The 17,054-nt window shown below is 37.0% G+C and overlaps 1 protein-coding gene across 1 annotated transcript in view; it reads right to left on the minus strand.

The window, feature by feature from the left end:
• Window positions 1-920: 920 nt before the first annotated feature.
• MRPL42 (mitochondrial ribosomal protein L42) overlaps window positions 921-17,054 on the minus strand; it is a 38,765-nt gene continuing 22,631 nt past the window's right edge. The window contains exons 5-7 of the mRNA XM_066368641.1: window positions 14,715-14,878; window positions 5,640-5,801; window positions 921-1,098 (exon numbers count right to left, since the gene is read on the minus strand). Of these exons, the coding sequence (XP_066224738.1) occupies window positions 1,053-1,098; window positions 5,640-5,801; window positions 14,715-14,878 (372 nt within the window). The 3' untranslated portion in view covers window positions 921-1,052. The remainder of the gene's footprint in view (window positions 1,099-5,639; window positions 5,802-14,714; window positions 14,879-17,054) is intronic.

The raw sequence follows: 17,054 nt of genomic DNA on the forward strand, positions 1-17,054 counted from the left end.
CCCACCAGCTGAGCTATCCGGGCAGGACAGAAGTTTGGATAAAGTGACTTGCACCCTCTTAAAAGATTCCTAACCCCCTAAATAGAAATCACTGGGGCAGCAATGCTATTAAGGATCATATACAGGGTTGGGCAAAAGTAGATTTACAGTTGTGAGTACAAGAGTTTATTCCTGTATTATTTTTATTTTCCATATAAAAAACTGTAAACCTCCTTTTGCCCACCACATATAATCTGGTAGTGACAACCAATAGTAGTATATGCTAGTATTAGCATTGTTATAATCACTAGTTTAGTAATATTAATTTTTAAATACAGAGCTATGTGTTCCAAAGCTAGCATAATTTTAAGAGTTTAAAAAAACCTCAAACAACCTATATAATATATTCTTTATATTCCTGGGTGAAGGAAAACACCCCTTTGTCATTATGGTGTCCTATAGAAAAGCTTGGGAGCCTGACAATTTGGATCCTGGCTCTCCCACTCGCTGGGTAGGTAGTTCACTTAGGGTTATCTACAAAATGAGGATGATACTTCTTCAACGGATTATTGTGAGAATTTAATAATAATGTATGTAAAGAACCTAGCAGATAGTAGTAACTGATTAACATGTAACTAATTTAATTATTTCCTAGATGCCACCAACCCCCCCCCCCCCCAAACATTATAACATCTATTTTCTGAATAGTCCTCCTGAGTTTCTTTACAAAGGCAATTTACTCTCCAGAAGGACAGCCATGCACATTTTTATTAATCATATTTAAATTACTAACAATATTTGGCTGATAATGTAAAATACATAATTATACTAATCACATAAAAATAAGTGGTAGGTTAATATCTCAAAGGGAAAATAAAATAGGTTTCTCTAAATAAGAATGTCAAATCCAGAATTACTTAATCTATATAAAGAAATACACATTCTAATAGATGAAAAGACTTTATTATTATTTTGCAATATAACATAGTAGTGAATATATCTGATAGCATTTTCCCAAATGGCAAATGAAACACAGGATAACACCTTTCTTTGATTACTGTAAACACTCAATATTATCTGTCTTTTGGCGGATTCAGTTTCTTACGACGTCTATGATACCTTAAAAAGAGGAAAATATTTAAAAGATTAATTATTTTAATAAAAGTTAACTTTCTGATAGAAATATCAAATTTCTGTTTATTTTGCTGTTTATTAGTATTCAATAAAATCAATCAAACTATATACATATGTTGTTAGATATATCTCAGATAGTTCTTAATAAGCCACATTTCCCCAGAGTGAAAATTGTTTTCTATTAATTAAACTTTTGGAAAATCTTCATTCAGATCTTAAGGATAATTTCAATATGGTAACCTGGATGACTGTTAAACACTATAGCTTTATAATTAAGAAGCTGCATATTGTGAACATGCTCTATTGAATTTTTTTATTATATTTTATTTCTCTTCTAGAAATTTGTCTTAAAGCAATATAGAAAAATGGTTAAAATTTTAATTGAGGGAAGTGGAGGTACAGGATACAAACTTGAATACATAGTAGAATCAAAACCATATAAAAATAAACAAACTAAGACAACTTACGTATAGATCAAAAGAGAAATGAAATTGTTAGCAGTAATCAAATCTGAGTGATTTTATCGTGAAGAATTTTTCTTTTTGCTTCTCTGTCTTACCCTATTGTCTTTATTGATTTAAGAAAATTTCTGCACAGAATAAGTGTAGGGTTTTTTTTTGGTGATGCGTTGTCTTCAAAAAATTCTGCTATGGTCAGATTTTAGCAAGTTAATCTGAATTAATTTTTTATTTATTTTTTGCTAATGTGGAAATGCAATGTAAGGATTCTATATCATAAATAATACATGCATCTTACGCTCTTTAGTTGTTAAGATTAACGTATCAAAAGCATTTTGTTATTATCTTAAGGCTTCATACAAGCAACCTTCTTATGCATTATTTTCTAAGCTAATTTTTTTAAAAATTGCAAAATACAGACATTGAGTTGAAAATAAGTGAATATGGTCCTGGCTGGTTGGCTCAGTTGGATAGAGAGCATCAGCCTGGTGTATGGACATCCTGGGTTTGATCCCAGTCAGGGCACACATGATAAGTGACCATCTGCTTCTCTCTTCCCTCTCCCTCTTCTCTCTCTCTTCCCCTCCTGCAGCCAGTGGCTTGACTGGTTTGAGAGTTGGCCCCAGGCGCTGAAGACAGCTTGGCTGGTCCAAGCCCAACAGCCTCAGGTGCTAAAAAGAGCTCAGTTGATTCAAATATCAGCCCCAGACAGGTGTTACTGAGTGAATCCCAGTCAGGGGGACTGTGGAAGTATGTCTATCTCCCTTCCTCTCATGAGAGAAGAGAAAAGAGAAGAGAAGACATTTATATATACTAACATGGAACACTAAGTTGTAGGCCAGGGGTCCCCAAACTTTTACACAGGGAGCCAGTTCACTGTCCCTCAGACTGTTGGAGGGCCGGACTATAAAAAAAACCTATGAACAAATCCCTATGCACACTGCATATATCTTATTTTAAAGTAAAAAAACAAAACGGGAACAAATACAATATTTAAAATAAAGAACAAGTAAATTTAAATCAACAAACTGACCAGTATTTCAATGGGAACTATGCTCCTCTCACTGACCACCAATGAAAGAGGTGTCCCTTCCAGAAGTGCAGCAGGGGCCGGATAAATGGCCTCAGGGGGCCACATGTGGCCCGCGGGCCGTAGTTTGGGGACCCCTGGTGTAGGCTAATACATAAAGTAATTCTGTGACAAGATGAATGAACCTGGAGGGCATCATGCTAAGTAAAATAAGTCAGTCAGAAAAAGACAAATATCATATGATTTCACTTTTATGTGGAATCTAAAAAAAATAAAATAAATGAACAAACAAAACAGAAACAGACTCATAGAAACAGAGAACAGACTGAGGGCTGCCAGATGAGAAGGGGTGTGGGAGGCTGGGGAAAATATTGAAGGGATTAAGAAGTACAGATTGGCAGTTACAAAACAGTCTAGGGATGTAAAGTACAATATAGAGAATATAGTCAATAACATTGTAATAACTAACTGTGCATGGTGCCAGGCAGGTTCCACACTTACTAGGGGGGAATCACTTCATAAGTTATATAAATGTCTAACCACTATGCTGTACACCTGAAACTAATATAATATTGACAGTCAACTGTAATGGAAAAAAAAATTTTTTTAAACCATAGCAAATCATTTATGTAAACATTTCTACATTTATATTAACATAGAAAAAATGAGTGTTCTTATGCATTCCAATTACGTGTCAGATAATCAAGGTTTTACTAGTACAGCAGTATCCCTGAAAGGTATTATCTCAATGCAGCAGGGGTTTGAGAAGCCAAAAACTTTCTGAAATTACATATAAAATTCTGATGTCTTTTTCTGGGAAATGGATTCACATGTTTCATTGAATTCTCAATGAGGTCTTTGACTCTAAAAATGCTAGAACTATCCTATAAAAATGTGATTCAGCTTTAACATTGCTCAACTATTTTCACTACTCAAGAGTAAGTTAAAAATGCTTGAGACTCTAACAGCCCTATATCTAACAAAGTCAAATTCTAAAACATGCTTAATAAATGTCAACTAGTCAGACAGCATTTATAAATGTCTTATCATGCATGGATTTTCAATATGTGCTCCATCACTAACCAGAATAAGCACATTAATTTTGGAGTTCCTTTATAACTTATCATCCAAAGTAGGACCCTTTAAAGAATAAAAACCTCCCTATTAATAACTAACAAGAGTTAAACTGAGACTGCTCCTGGCAAACCAATATGTGTATCATTACACTTCTTAAATTTTACACTGACTCAGCGACACCTGGAATGTATGTCCACAGTTTTTAATCCAGAGTAGAACTTTACCTCCTGGTTCACACTGCAGCAAAGTCTTCAAATCTGTTTCCTACTGATGATAGTAGCTAATTTTTGTTACCTCCATGGGAAAATATTAAAGTAGTTCTTTAAATAAAGTGGTACTGCTATTTGTACATTTATAGAATTGTTCTACATTTCAGAAATTTAGAACTACTTTCCAGATCCTTCTTATCTTCCATCTAGCCTTCTTTCAATCCTTTCTTTCAATATAATTTTACATTTACTGGAGCTATGTTCGCTTATTACTTCTTATTTATGAGCTTTCATGAGCATACAATGGAGTATACAGATGCATTAGAAAACTGTACATATGAAATATACATAATGTTATTAACCAATGTTACCCAAATAAACTTAATTAAAAAAAGAACCAGAATTGTTCACTCATTCACCTAGTCATTCATTTTAAAATATGAGTATCTACTATGTGCCAGTCACTATTTCTTGGTGCTAAGGATTCTGTAGTACACAAAACAAAACAACGCTCCACCCTCATGAAGATTACGTTCCAGTGCAGAAAAGAGAAAAATAAGATAAATAAGTTGGCCATGGAAGGCTGTAGTGAGTAAAAACCTGAAGGAAGTGAGAGCTAGCTTTACTGATGAGCAGGTAGAACATTCTATACAGAGTGAACAGCAAGAACAATGGCTCTGAGATGAAAGGATGAACATGTTCAAGGACAGCAGAGCCCATGTGGCTGTAATAGAATGAACAAGGAAGAAAATAGGAAATGAGGATAGAAAGTAGGAAACGGGGTCAGATCATGTAAATTCTTCTAGATCAGCGGTTCTCAACCTGTGGGTCGGGACCCCGGCGAGGGTCGAACGACTAAAACACAGGGGTCGCCTAAAGCCATCGGAAATTTTAGGTGACCCCTGTGTTTTGGTCGTTCGACCCCTGCCGGGGTCGCGACCCACAGGTTGAGAACCGCTGTTCTAGATAATAGTTCAGGCCTTTACCTTTTCTCTGAGTGAGATAGGAAGCTGTTGGAGGGTTTAGAAGAAAAATTATGAAAACTGACATGTTTGGACATGCTTATTCTGACTGTGTATACTAAAAATAGACTGCAGAGAAGAGCAGAAGCAGGGGACCAGTTAGAAAGCACTATAATAAGTCAGGCAAAAGATGGTGGTGCGGACAGGATGGTGGCAGAGGAAGTGGTGATAAAGGGTCTCACTGGGATACACTTGGAGACAGACAGAATCTGCTAATAAACAAGATGCTGAGTGTGAGACAGAGAGGAGTGAAGAGTAGCACCAAGGTTTTTGGCCCAAGAGGTAGAAAACTGGAGCTGGCACTGTTATAGACAGGAAAGGCTGCAGAAGAAAGCTGGTTTCTGGGGGACCATCAGAAGCTCAGTTAGAGACACGTTAAGTTAGGGATACCTATTAGACATGTTCAGTAAGCGTTGATAAACAGGCCTCTAAATCAGGGGAGCAGTGATCAAAGACAGATTTTGGATTCATTAGCACGCAAATGGTATTTAAAGCCGCAAGTCTGGAGAAGATCACTGTCTTAAAGAATGGGACAGAAAAGAGGAGACCCAAGGACTGATCCTTGGGGCACTCAAAAATTCAGAAATAGGGGAGATGAAAAGGAATCAGCAAGAGAGAAAGCAAACTAATACATAGACTTTAGAAATGCAAGAACAGTATTAACGAAGTTATTAAGGTTGAATTAATGACAGAAACAAGAGATAACAAACACAAACATTAGAAACTCTACCCTTGCTGAAATGCTGGGCTCCGGAAAGAGTTGTACTGGAAGGAATGTTCCATCCCTTTGGATTTTTCATGCAGAATGAAGAAGACTGAAGAGATGAAGAACCTGTGCACAGATATCAGCACTGAGGGAACTGACATGCCTACGGCCTGAACACTGGCAACACTAACAGCCAACAAGAGACACCATATGGGCAGCTGTGAGAGCAACGAAACTCAGAATTGTGTCCTTAACAACTATTTACAGAGTGGTTATCAAACGTGAACTACTTCAGGAAATACAAAACAAATGTTCACATAAATAGTACCTTTCAAAGAATATATTCATGCTCAAAGTTCCATGACTTCAGGTAAATACAATGTAATAGCTAAGTTAATTTAATTTGTTTCTATTACTTATAAAATGATCAAACAGAAAGTAGCAGAAGCTTCATGGTTATATATGTAATTTTTGAATGACCAACCTTTGCAGAATCGAATATAAAAACAGTAATTCAGGCCAAGGCAGAGGGTAGAGAACTAAAAGTTCAATTTAACCCCAAACCCAATGTCCTGGGTTTCTTTATTACCCATCTCCCACACTGCGCAAACAGCTCTAGCACGTAATCTCGGTATAAACCTCAGACCTAAGACTCTGAATTGCCATCCTAAACTAAATCACCAGCATTAGGAAAAGGCAAAATCCAATTCACAGATTTACCAGCAACTATTTTAACTTTGTATTTCCTGGCTTCAAATAACCTAACCACCAATGTTTACTGGCCACTAGACGTTTGGCATCAATTCTGTACAGACATTCTTACTACCTACACTCCCAGCCCACCCACCTAGGTGAGGCCAGTAACTAGATGCAGGTATTTTATGACTGAATGAGGTGGGGCAACAACACCTTGGGATCATAAAGCTTTTGGTGACCTTGATTTAGAACCTGATAATGAGGAACATCTTTGTGGCCTACCTAGATAAAATGGAAATGAGATGAACCCACATAACTTGACAGATGAACTCTGGGAATACAAATTACAAGAATCATTGGGAAAGTTACCAGTGGACCATCCCAAAGACTATTACAAATAAATTATCATTTCAAAAAGAAACTAAACAACTTCAAGAAGGTGTGGAGACAATTAGGTAAGATAATATTCCATCAGTCAATAATTTCACACCCATACATTGTATTAAAAAACCTGTATTAGAGGCCTTATGGAAATTTACAAAATAGAAGATGCATTTCTAATGAAGATAAAATAATCTAGAGCGAAAATCAGAAACAAGACAAGGCTGTCTACCTTTACTACTTTTATTCAACATAGTACTGGAAGTATTAGCCAAAGCAATCAGAAAAGAAATTAAGGTCTTCAAACTGGAAAGGAAGAAAACTGTCATTACTTGCAGATCATACACACACACACACAGAATGCTAAAGATTCCACCAAAGACTATTAGAACTGATAAACAAATGCAGTAAAGTAGCAGGATACAAACTAATATTCAGAAATCAGTTGCACTGCCTGACTAATGGTGGCACAGTGGACAGAGTGTCAACCTGGGAAACTGAAGTCCCAGGTTTGAAACCTCAAGGTTGCTGGATTGAGCACAGGCTTGCCAGCTTGAGTGCAGAGTCACTGGCTTGAGCAAGGGTTACTGGCTCGGCTGGAGCCTCCCCCACCCCCTGCTAAGGCACGATGTATAAGAAGTAAGCAATGAACAACTATGAGTTGATGCTTCTCATCTCTCTCTTCCTGACTTTCTCTAAAAAGAAAGAAAAAAAAATCAGCTGCATTTTTTATACACCAATAAGCTATCAGAAAGAGAAATTAAGAAAACAATCCCTAAATTCAATAAAAATTTAAGAAATAAAACAAAGAAAAAAACAATTCCATTTACAATTGTACCAAAAAAATACCCCCAAAACAAAACAAACGAAAAACACTCACCTAGGAATAAATTTAACCAAGTAGGTAAAAAGACTATAGTCACTTAGAAAATTGTAAGACACTGAAGAAAGAAATGGAAGATGATTTAAATAAATGGGAACATATGCCACGCTCATGGATGGGAAGAATTAAACATTGTTAAAATGTCCATATTACCTAAAGTAATCTATAAAGTCGATGCAACCCCTATCCAAAAACCAATGGCATTATTCACAGATCTAGAACAAATAATCCTAAAATTTATATGGAGTCACAAAAGACCTCTAATACCCACAGCCACCTAGAGAAAAAAGAACAAAGTTGGAGGTATCATGCTACCTGATATCAAACTACATTACACAGCTACAATAATCAAAAAAGCATGACACTGGCATAAAAACAGACACACATATCAATGAAACAGAATAAAGAATCCCAAAATAAACCTATGTCTATATGGTAAATTAATCCTTGACAAAAGAGGCAAGAATACAATGGGGTAGAGACAGTTTATTCCATAACTAGTGTTGAGAAAAAAGTATAGAATAGAGTATAGAATAGACACATACAAAAAAATTAAATAAAAGTAGACCATCTTCTTAAACCATATACAAGAGTAAACTCAAAATAGGTTAAAGATTTAAAGACCGGAAACCATAAAACTCCTAGTAAGAAAACACAGGCAGTAAACTCTCTGACATTGTCTTTAGTAATATTTTTTCTGCGTATCTCCTCAGGCAAGGGAAACAAAAGAAAAAATATACAAATGGGACTACATTAAACTAAAAAATTTATGCACAGCAAAAAAACCCATCAACAAAATGAAAGACAACCTACTGAATGGGAGAAGATATTCACCAATGATACATCTGATAAGGGGTTACTATTCAAAAAATAACAAAAGAACAAAAACAAACAAAACAATCCAATTATACAATGGGCAGATGGCCTGAACAGAAATTTCTCCAAGGAAAACAAACAGATTGCCAACAGACATGAAACAAACAGGTTGGCTCAGTGGTAGAGCGTCGGCCTGGTGTGCAGAAGTCCCGGGTTCGATTCCCAGCCAGGGCACATAGGAGAGGCGCCCATCTGCTTCTCCACCCCTCCCCCTTTCCTTCCTCTCTGTCTCTCTCCTCCTCCCGCAGCCGAGGCTCCATTGGAGCAAAAAGATGGCCTGGGCGCTGGGGATGGCTCCTTGGCTTCTGCCCCAGGTGCTAGAGTGGCTCTGGTCTCGACAGAGCGACACCCGGATGGGCAGAGCATCGCCCCCTGGTGGACGTGCCGGGTGGATCCCGGTTGGGCGTATGCGGGAGTCTGTCTGACTACCTCCCCGTTTCCAGCTTCAGAAAAATACAAAAAAAAAAAAAAAAAAATGTTCAACATCACTGATCATCAGAGAAATGTTTAAGTCAAAACCACAGTAAGATATCACCTCACATCTATTAGAATGACTGTCATCAATAAATCAACAAAAAAGTGTTGTTGAGGATGTGGAGATAAAACCACATGGGATGGCAAAATAGTGCAGCCACTATTAAAAACAGTACAGAGGTTCCTCAAATAATTAAAAATAGAACTAACTACCTTATGACCCAGCAAAGAGAAAAATAAAATCAATGAAAACAAAAGCTAATTTCAAAAGATAAAATAAACAGTATCAGTAATGAATGAGAGGTGACATCAATACAGAGTATAAAAAATATTAAAAGGATAAAAGGGACTATTATGAACATCTGTGCAAATAATTTAGATGAGATGAAAGAATTCATTAAAAGATAATCTACCAAAGCTCCCTTAAGAAGTAGATAAAATGAATCACCCTGTATACTGACTATAGTAACTGAAGTTATACAGTGGTACCTTGACACACGAGTTTAATTCGCTTCATGGCTGAGCTCGTGACTCAATTTGCCCATGTGTCAAATCGAATTTCCCCATTTAAATTAATGGGAATGCAATTAATCCGTTCCGGCCCCCAAAAATCACACAAATTTTTTGTTTTATATGCTTTTAAATAAGAAAATGTACTTTATAAATAACAAATACATATATACATATATCATATATATACATAATGAGAGAATATAAAGAAATAAACTGGTTTATGAAGTGTATTTACCTTCAAGGTCAGGAGAAGATGCTGGCAAAGGGGGAAAAGACTGGTGGAGGAGGTTTTCATTTTGTGAGCTATTGCTTAACATAACTTACTCTCTACACACTTAATGCTATATTTAATTGCAAAATTTAACTCACACACTATGAATGATATGAAACTTTATTGCTGAACTAAATTTCTATTTTTTTACTTTGCTTAATCATCATTTTCTTCACTGACTTTTGGCTTTTTCGCTACACTTTCCTCGCTTTCACTTAGAGGCCATTTCAACAAAAACCTTTCCATGGAAGTTTGTTTCTTCCTCCATTTCAGAATGTTCAGCAGGCCATCTAGTGGAGGGTGGCCGAAGCTCATGATTCAAATATCCGCTCATGACTTAAAGCAAAACATCCCGCGAGTGACTGCTCGTTTTTCCAATTGCTCGTGATTTAAAGTGCTTGTGTGTCAAGGTACCACTGTAGTTAAACACCTTCCCACAAAGAAAATTCCAGACCCAAATGGCTTCACTGGTGAATTTTAACATTTAAGAAAGAAATATATATTCTTCCAAATAAACTGAAGAGGAGGAAATATTTGCAAACCCATTCTATGATGCAAGCATTACTTTGATACTAAAACCAGATAAAGGTATTATAAACTGCAGACTAATAGCCCTAATAAAGTAGTAAAAATTCTACACAAAATTTTAACAAATTGAGTTCAACAATCCATAAAAAGAACAATATATCATGCCTAGATAAGGTTTAGCCTAGGAATAAAAGATTGGTTTAACACGAAATCATTCAATATAACTCATTATAATAAGGACTAAAAAAGGAAAAAATACATGATCATTTTAATAAAAAAGCATCTAACAAAATTCAACACCCATTCATGATTAAAAATAATAATAAAGAAAAAGAAAATTTACCACACCAGCAATAGAAGGGATTTCCTCAACCTGATCAAGGGTATCTACAAAATGACCCATTGTAAACATACTTAATGTTGAAAACCTCAACACTTTCCCTCACTAAAACTGGGAAAAAGACAATGTCCGCTCTCAACATCTCAACATTTCTATTCAACATTAAGTACAACACTGTACTTAAAGTCCTAAGCAGTACAGTAAATCCAGAAAAATAAAAAACATAAATATTGTAAAAGGAAAAGTAAAACTGTCTTTATTTGATGATGCCATGATTGTCTACTTCGAAAATCCTAAGGAATATACAAACAAGGCACCAGAACTAGTCTCAAGACCACAAAGGATACAAAGTAAACTTACAGAAATCAATTGTATTTCTACATACAAACAACAAATCATTAGAAATTAAAAGTAGAAACCCAATACAATAGCATAAAAAATATGAAATGTTTGAGATAAATTTATCAAAAATGTACAATATTCATATACTACAAGCTATAAAACACAGTTAAGTGAAATTTGAAAAGACCTAAATAAATGGATGAATAGGCCATTTACATGAATGATTTGGTTATGAACAAGACAACAAAAGACTGCAGCAATTCAGAACATGCAGGAAGGAAATGGGTACTAGGAGCCATTACGGCAAAATTTCAAGGCAGGGTCTGAACTAAAATATTTGAATAATGGCAAGAAATAAATGATAAACATGAAAGATTTTATAAATTATGAAAAGCAATCTTAAAGAATATAGTAATGATTTAGATTTGGGGCTTGCTAATTTGTATTCACATATCCTAACTTATAGTGACCAGAACAGGAAAAAGCCTGAGAGCATGCAGAAACAGAAAGAAAAATCAAGAAAGTGGATATAAAATCGAAGCAGGACATGAAAGACACCATAGCAACCAAAATAATCTCAGATTTTTTTCTTGGGAAATTAATACAGAAATATTACTTTTATTACAAAAATATTAACAAAGGGGCTTTTCTTTATTTTTAATTCAGTGAGAGCAGGGGGAGGCAGAGACAGACTCCCACATGCACCCCAACTGGGATCCACCCAGCAAGCCCACTAGGGGGCGATGCTCTGTACATCTGGGGTGTTGCTCCATTGCTCATCAACTGAGCTCTTCTTAGTTGGCCCAGGGCCAACTTGTTCCAATTGAACTATGGCTGCAGGGGAGGAGGGGAAGAGAAGTGAGAGAGAAAAGGGTAGAGGAGCAGACGGACGCTTCTCCTGTGTGTGCCCTGCCTGGAAAGCGAACCCAGGACATCCATACATGGGGAAACACTCTACCACTGAGCCAACCAGCCAGGGCCATGGAGGGATTTTTTAAGATAGGAAAAGAAGAGCTATGTTTTAAGTTTAAACCTTTGAACAGATATCCAGTTTGAAACATTTTAAGGAGAATGGTACAGTCATCCCTCGCCATATCATGGTTCACCTTTTACAGTTTCACTGTATTGCGGATTTTTAAATTGTATGTATCTAATTTTGTATCGTGAATTTTCGCTATATCATGGGATTTTGTGGTATATAAATATTTTATATATTATTTTAATTACTTTTGTGGTAAAATAAGTATTTTCTAGCTTAAAAAATTGAAAACTATTAAAATTTCAGCAAGACATGGAGTAAGAGTCACAGCTCTGAAGAAGTTATTAGAAGTTATTAGAATTAAAGATAAAGGAAATACCTTCTGAAGAAAAACAAAAAAGTAAACTGAGCTCTATACAACCACCTGCTTTCAAAACTGCTCCCCAACAACCGATCCACAGATCTTTCAGACTCAATGTAACCAATAATGGGTTCATCTCTCAAACCTGTTTCCCCACTTATATGAATGGCAACACCATCCACCCAAACACCTGTCAGAAATGTGAGAGGTATCCTATCTCTTCCATCTCTCTCCACCCATCCCTCGTTGAGTCACCTACTTCTGCTAATTGAAGTTCTTAAACATAATCCTCCCTTTTATTTTACCTCTTTCTATTCCCATTGCTGGACACCTAGATAAACATTTTTTACCTGGAATATTATAATAGTTCCCTAACAGGTCTGACTCCAACCTTTCCATATATCACCTTATCCCAAAACCAGAGTCAACTTAATGATTTTCTAATGTATAAAAGTTGGGCATGTCAGTTGGCTTCTTAAAATCTGGCAATGAAAATAAGATATAAACTCCTCAGCACAACATAAAATCCTTCATAAGAACCTTGCTACATTTACTTCCCATATTCTGGGTCCTATCCAAGCTGAAATACTCACAAATCCCCCAGTATAACACATGCTATTTATTCTCTCTGCCTGTGGAGCCCTTTCCCCATTCCCCATGGGTAACTACTAATCATATTTCAAGGCTTACTCTTTTGTTTTTTTTGTATTTGTTTTAGCTAGCAAGCGAGTGAGAAACAGAGATAGACAGACAGACAGGAAGGGAGAGTGATGAGAAGCATCAACTCATAGTAGCGGCATTTTAATTGTTCATTGATTGCTTCTCATATGTGCCTTTATCAGGGGGCTCCAAAAGAGTCAGTAACTCCTTGCTCAAGCCAGCAACCTTTGGAAACAAGCCAGCAACCATGGGGTCACGTCCATGATAGCACGTACAAGCCAGCAACCCTGCGCTCAAGCCAGATGTGCTTGCGCTCAGGCTGGCAACCTCCAGGTTTTGAATGTGGGTCCTCAGCATCCCTGGTCAATGCTCTATCCCAGGGGTCAGGAACCTATAGCTCACGAGCCAGACATGGCTCTTTTGATGGCTGCATCTGGCTCGCAGACAAATCTTTAATAAAAAAAAAATGTTAAAAAATATAAAACATTCTCATGTATTACAATGCATTCATTTCCTACTGCTCATGTTCATGGTTGCGGGTGGCTGGAGCCAATCACAGCTGTCCTCCGGGACAACACCAAATTTTTATTGGATAATGTGTAACGTACACGGGTTGTTATATGGCTCTCACGAAATTACATTTTAAAATGTGTGGCGTTCATGGCTCTCTCAGCCAAAAAGGTTCCCGACCCCTGCTCTATCCACTGCACCACCACCAGTCAGGCTTAATCACTTAGTTTTTATTCTGTTTCCTCCTTGCCTATAAATAACTTCAAAATAAGGATTGTGTTTCTGATTATTCAGCACTTAGTAGAGCAGCTTAATAAATGTGTATTCATAAATCCCATAGCATGCCTAGTCATAAATGTGCCAGCCCAGCCCAGTCATTGGGGGACACAATGAATAAAAATAAAGGGTGCTAAAACAAACATAAACAATGAAAAACGCCACCTCATAGTTTTGGTAGATGAGAGAGAAGAAAACATTACAGCCAGAGTCAGATAGGAGTTAGAATCAATGTAATAAAACTGAGTACTAGCAAACAGGTGGGCAATTGTAAACTTATAAAAGAACAACAAAATATACCACCCAATTATTTGCTGTGTACCCTAAGTTTTTTTGCAATAACTCAAAATCTTTTAAAGAAATGGGTAAATCGAGATTATCAGAAAGATAAATAAAACCAGTATGTTAAATGACTATATCACAAAATGGAAAAAATTTTTAAGAATTTTTGCAAAATTCACTGAAAGCTTTGGTTAAATTCTCCCAATAAAATAAAGGAAAAAAGAAATACTACTTCATTTTAGCTACAGTATATGTAGATTTAAAATTATAGTAAGTGATCTGGTGGGAATGTAAATTGGTGCAACATTAAAGAAAACAGTATGGTGGTTCCCCAAAACTAAAAATAGAACTATCATATACGATCTAGCAATTCTACTGAGTGTTTAGCCAAAGAAAATAAAAACACTAGTTCAAAAAGATAGATGCACCACATGTTCACTGTAGCACTATTTTTACTTAAATGGCCAAGACATGGAAATAGACTACTGATGGATGAATGGATAAAGAAAATGTAATTTTTATGTAATATATATAAATCATAATGTCACATGACTAAAACTAATATAATGTTATATGTCAATTATACCTCAATAAACAAAAAAAGAAAAAAATATATAGTAGGTGATCATATTGGGTGTTAATTTCCCCATGCAGAAGTTGTTAATGCAAGGTTAAGTTACATGTTCCTTCAGTGTGTCTAGTGGGAGTAGAAGAAAACAGAACTTACTGTCCACGAGGATACCAACGATGCTTAGTAGTAAAAAACATTTTGCTAAGTTGTTCTATCATGGGTCCTTGTTCATAGTGTTCACCTTTTTCTTCTAATCTGGTTTTCAGTACTTGATCCTGTGTTTCTTCATAATTATGCACAGGATCTGGCCGAGGAATAGGCTAAAAATAATCAGTAATAAATAGCATCAAACCATAGGAAAGCCAGCCAGCATTTGATTGAATTTACAATAAAACGATTACCATTCTGAAGAATTCATTACGGTACCTCAACATGGGTAAGTTATCAGAAAAGAGTTTCACTTAGTTGCATTACTCACTAAAGAATAGAAAATAGGCCCTGGCCGGTTGGCTCAGCGGTAGAGCATCGGCCTGGCGTGCGGGGGACCCGGGTTCGATTCCCAGCCAGGGCACATAGGAGAAGCGCCCATTTGCTTCTCCACCCCCACCTCCTCCTTCCTCTCTGTCTCTCTCTTCCCCTCCCGCAGCCAAGGCTCCATTGGAGAAGGATGGCCCGGGCGCTGGGGATGGCTCCTTGGCCTCTGCCCCAGGCGCTAGAGTGGCTCTGGTCGCGGCAGAGCGACGCCCCGGAGGGGCAGAGCATCGCCCCCTGGTGGGCAGAGTGTCGCCCCTGGTGGGCATGCTGGGTGGATCCCGGTCGGGCGCATGCGGGAGTCTGTCTGACTGTCTCTCCCCGTTTCCAGCTTCAGAAAAATACAAAAAAAAAAAAAAGAATAGAAAATATTTTTTCTTCTCACACCAAGTTTTGAGTTTCTTTTTCAATAATAAAGTTCTTATTTAAAGTTTGTTTCCCCCTCAATAATACTTATTACTTTAGTTTCTATTCCTCAAAACTATAAATTGTGCCTATTTTATTTTTTAAATTAAAAGTTTTCAGTCTCTACTGTGAATAAAATTAAAGTGAGATACAATGAAAAATCTCTCCTTGAAAAGGACACTTCTGGAGACTTAACTTGGGGTGGTAAACATGCAAATACAATATACAGATGATGTATTCTAAAATTGTACAGCTGAAACCTATATAATTTCATTAACCAATGTCACTCCAATAAATTCAATTAAAAAAAAAGAAGTGCTGCCAGTAAATGGGAAGATTAATTCAGTAAAGATTATGTGTGTGTATATATACACACACACACACACATATACATATATATATATTTATTATTATTATTTTTGGTGACAGAGACACAGAGAGAGAGGAACAGATAGGAACAGACAGACAGGAAGGGAGAGAGATAAGCATCAATTCTTCGTCGTGGCTCCTTTAGTTGTTCACTGACTGCTTTCTCATATGTGCCTTGATGGGGGGGCAGAGGGGTTACAGCAGAGTGAGTGACCCCTTGCTTGAGCCAGCGACCTTGGGCTTCAAGCCAGCAACCTTTGGGCTCAAGTCAGAGACCATGGAGTCATGTCTATGATCCCACACTCAAGCCAGTGACCCTGCACTCAAGCTGGTGAGCCCACACTCAAGCCAGATGAGCCCATGCTCAAGCCAGTGACCTCGGGGTTTCGAACCTGGGTCCTCCACGTCCCAGTCCGACACTCTATCCACTGCGCCACTGCCTGATCAGGCTAAAAATTATATTTTTTAGCTGGGAATACAGCCTGGAACAGGCAAGTATATACCTGATTTCCTTATATTGAACAAAAAGAAAATTGTGTAAAAAAAAAAAGAAATAAAAAGACATTACTTATATCCAATGAAAGCAGGAAAATTTTCAGTATGTTTATTTCAGATGACTAAAATACCAAAATTGATGCTGTATAGTAATTTGAGTGTGTTTTAGCATATACTTATTTATTTAGCTTATGTATATAAAACACTAAGACCTCCTTAAAAGGCAATATGTAAGTGCATGAAGACGGCAAAAGTACATCAGGAATGCAAAGTAACAAAGATATCAGTGAAAAGTACAATGGGAGCCTGATCAGGTGGTGGCGCAGTGGATAGAGTGTCAGACTGGGATGCGGAGGACCCAGGTTCGAGACCTGGAGCTCGCCAGCTTGAGCGTGGGCTCATCTGGTTTAAGCAAAGCTCACCAGCTTGGACCCAAGGTTGCTGGCTTGAGCAGGAGGTCACTCTGTCTGCTGTAGCCCCACAGTCAAGGCACATATGAGAAAGCAATCAATGAACAACTAATGTGTCACATCAAAAAACTAATGATTGATGCTTCTCATCTCTCTCCGTTCTTGTCTGTCTGTCCCCATCTCTCTCTCTCTGACTCTCTCTGTAAAAAAATAAAAATAAAAAAAATAAAAAAGTACAATGGGAGCCAAGTCAGGGACCTGTCAGAGGGTAGAATGTATTCTACAA

This window comes from Saccopteryx leptura, chromosome 2 (assembly GCF_036850995.1).
Source record: "Saccopteryx leptura isolate mSacLep1 chromosome 2, mSacLep1_pri_phased_curated, whole genome shotgun sequence".
Classification (NCBI taxonomy): Eukaryota; Metazoa; Chordata; class Mammalia; order Chiroptera; family Emballonuridae; genus Saccopteryx; species Saccopteryx leptura.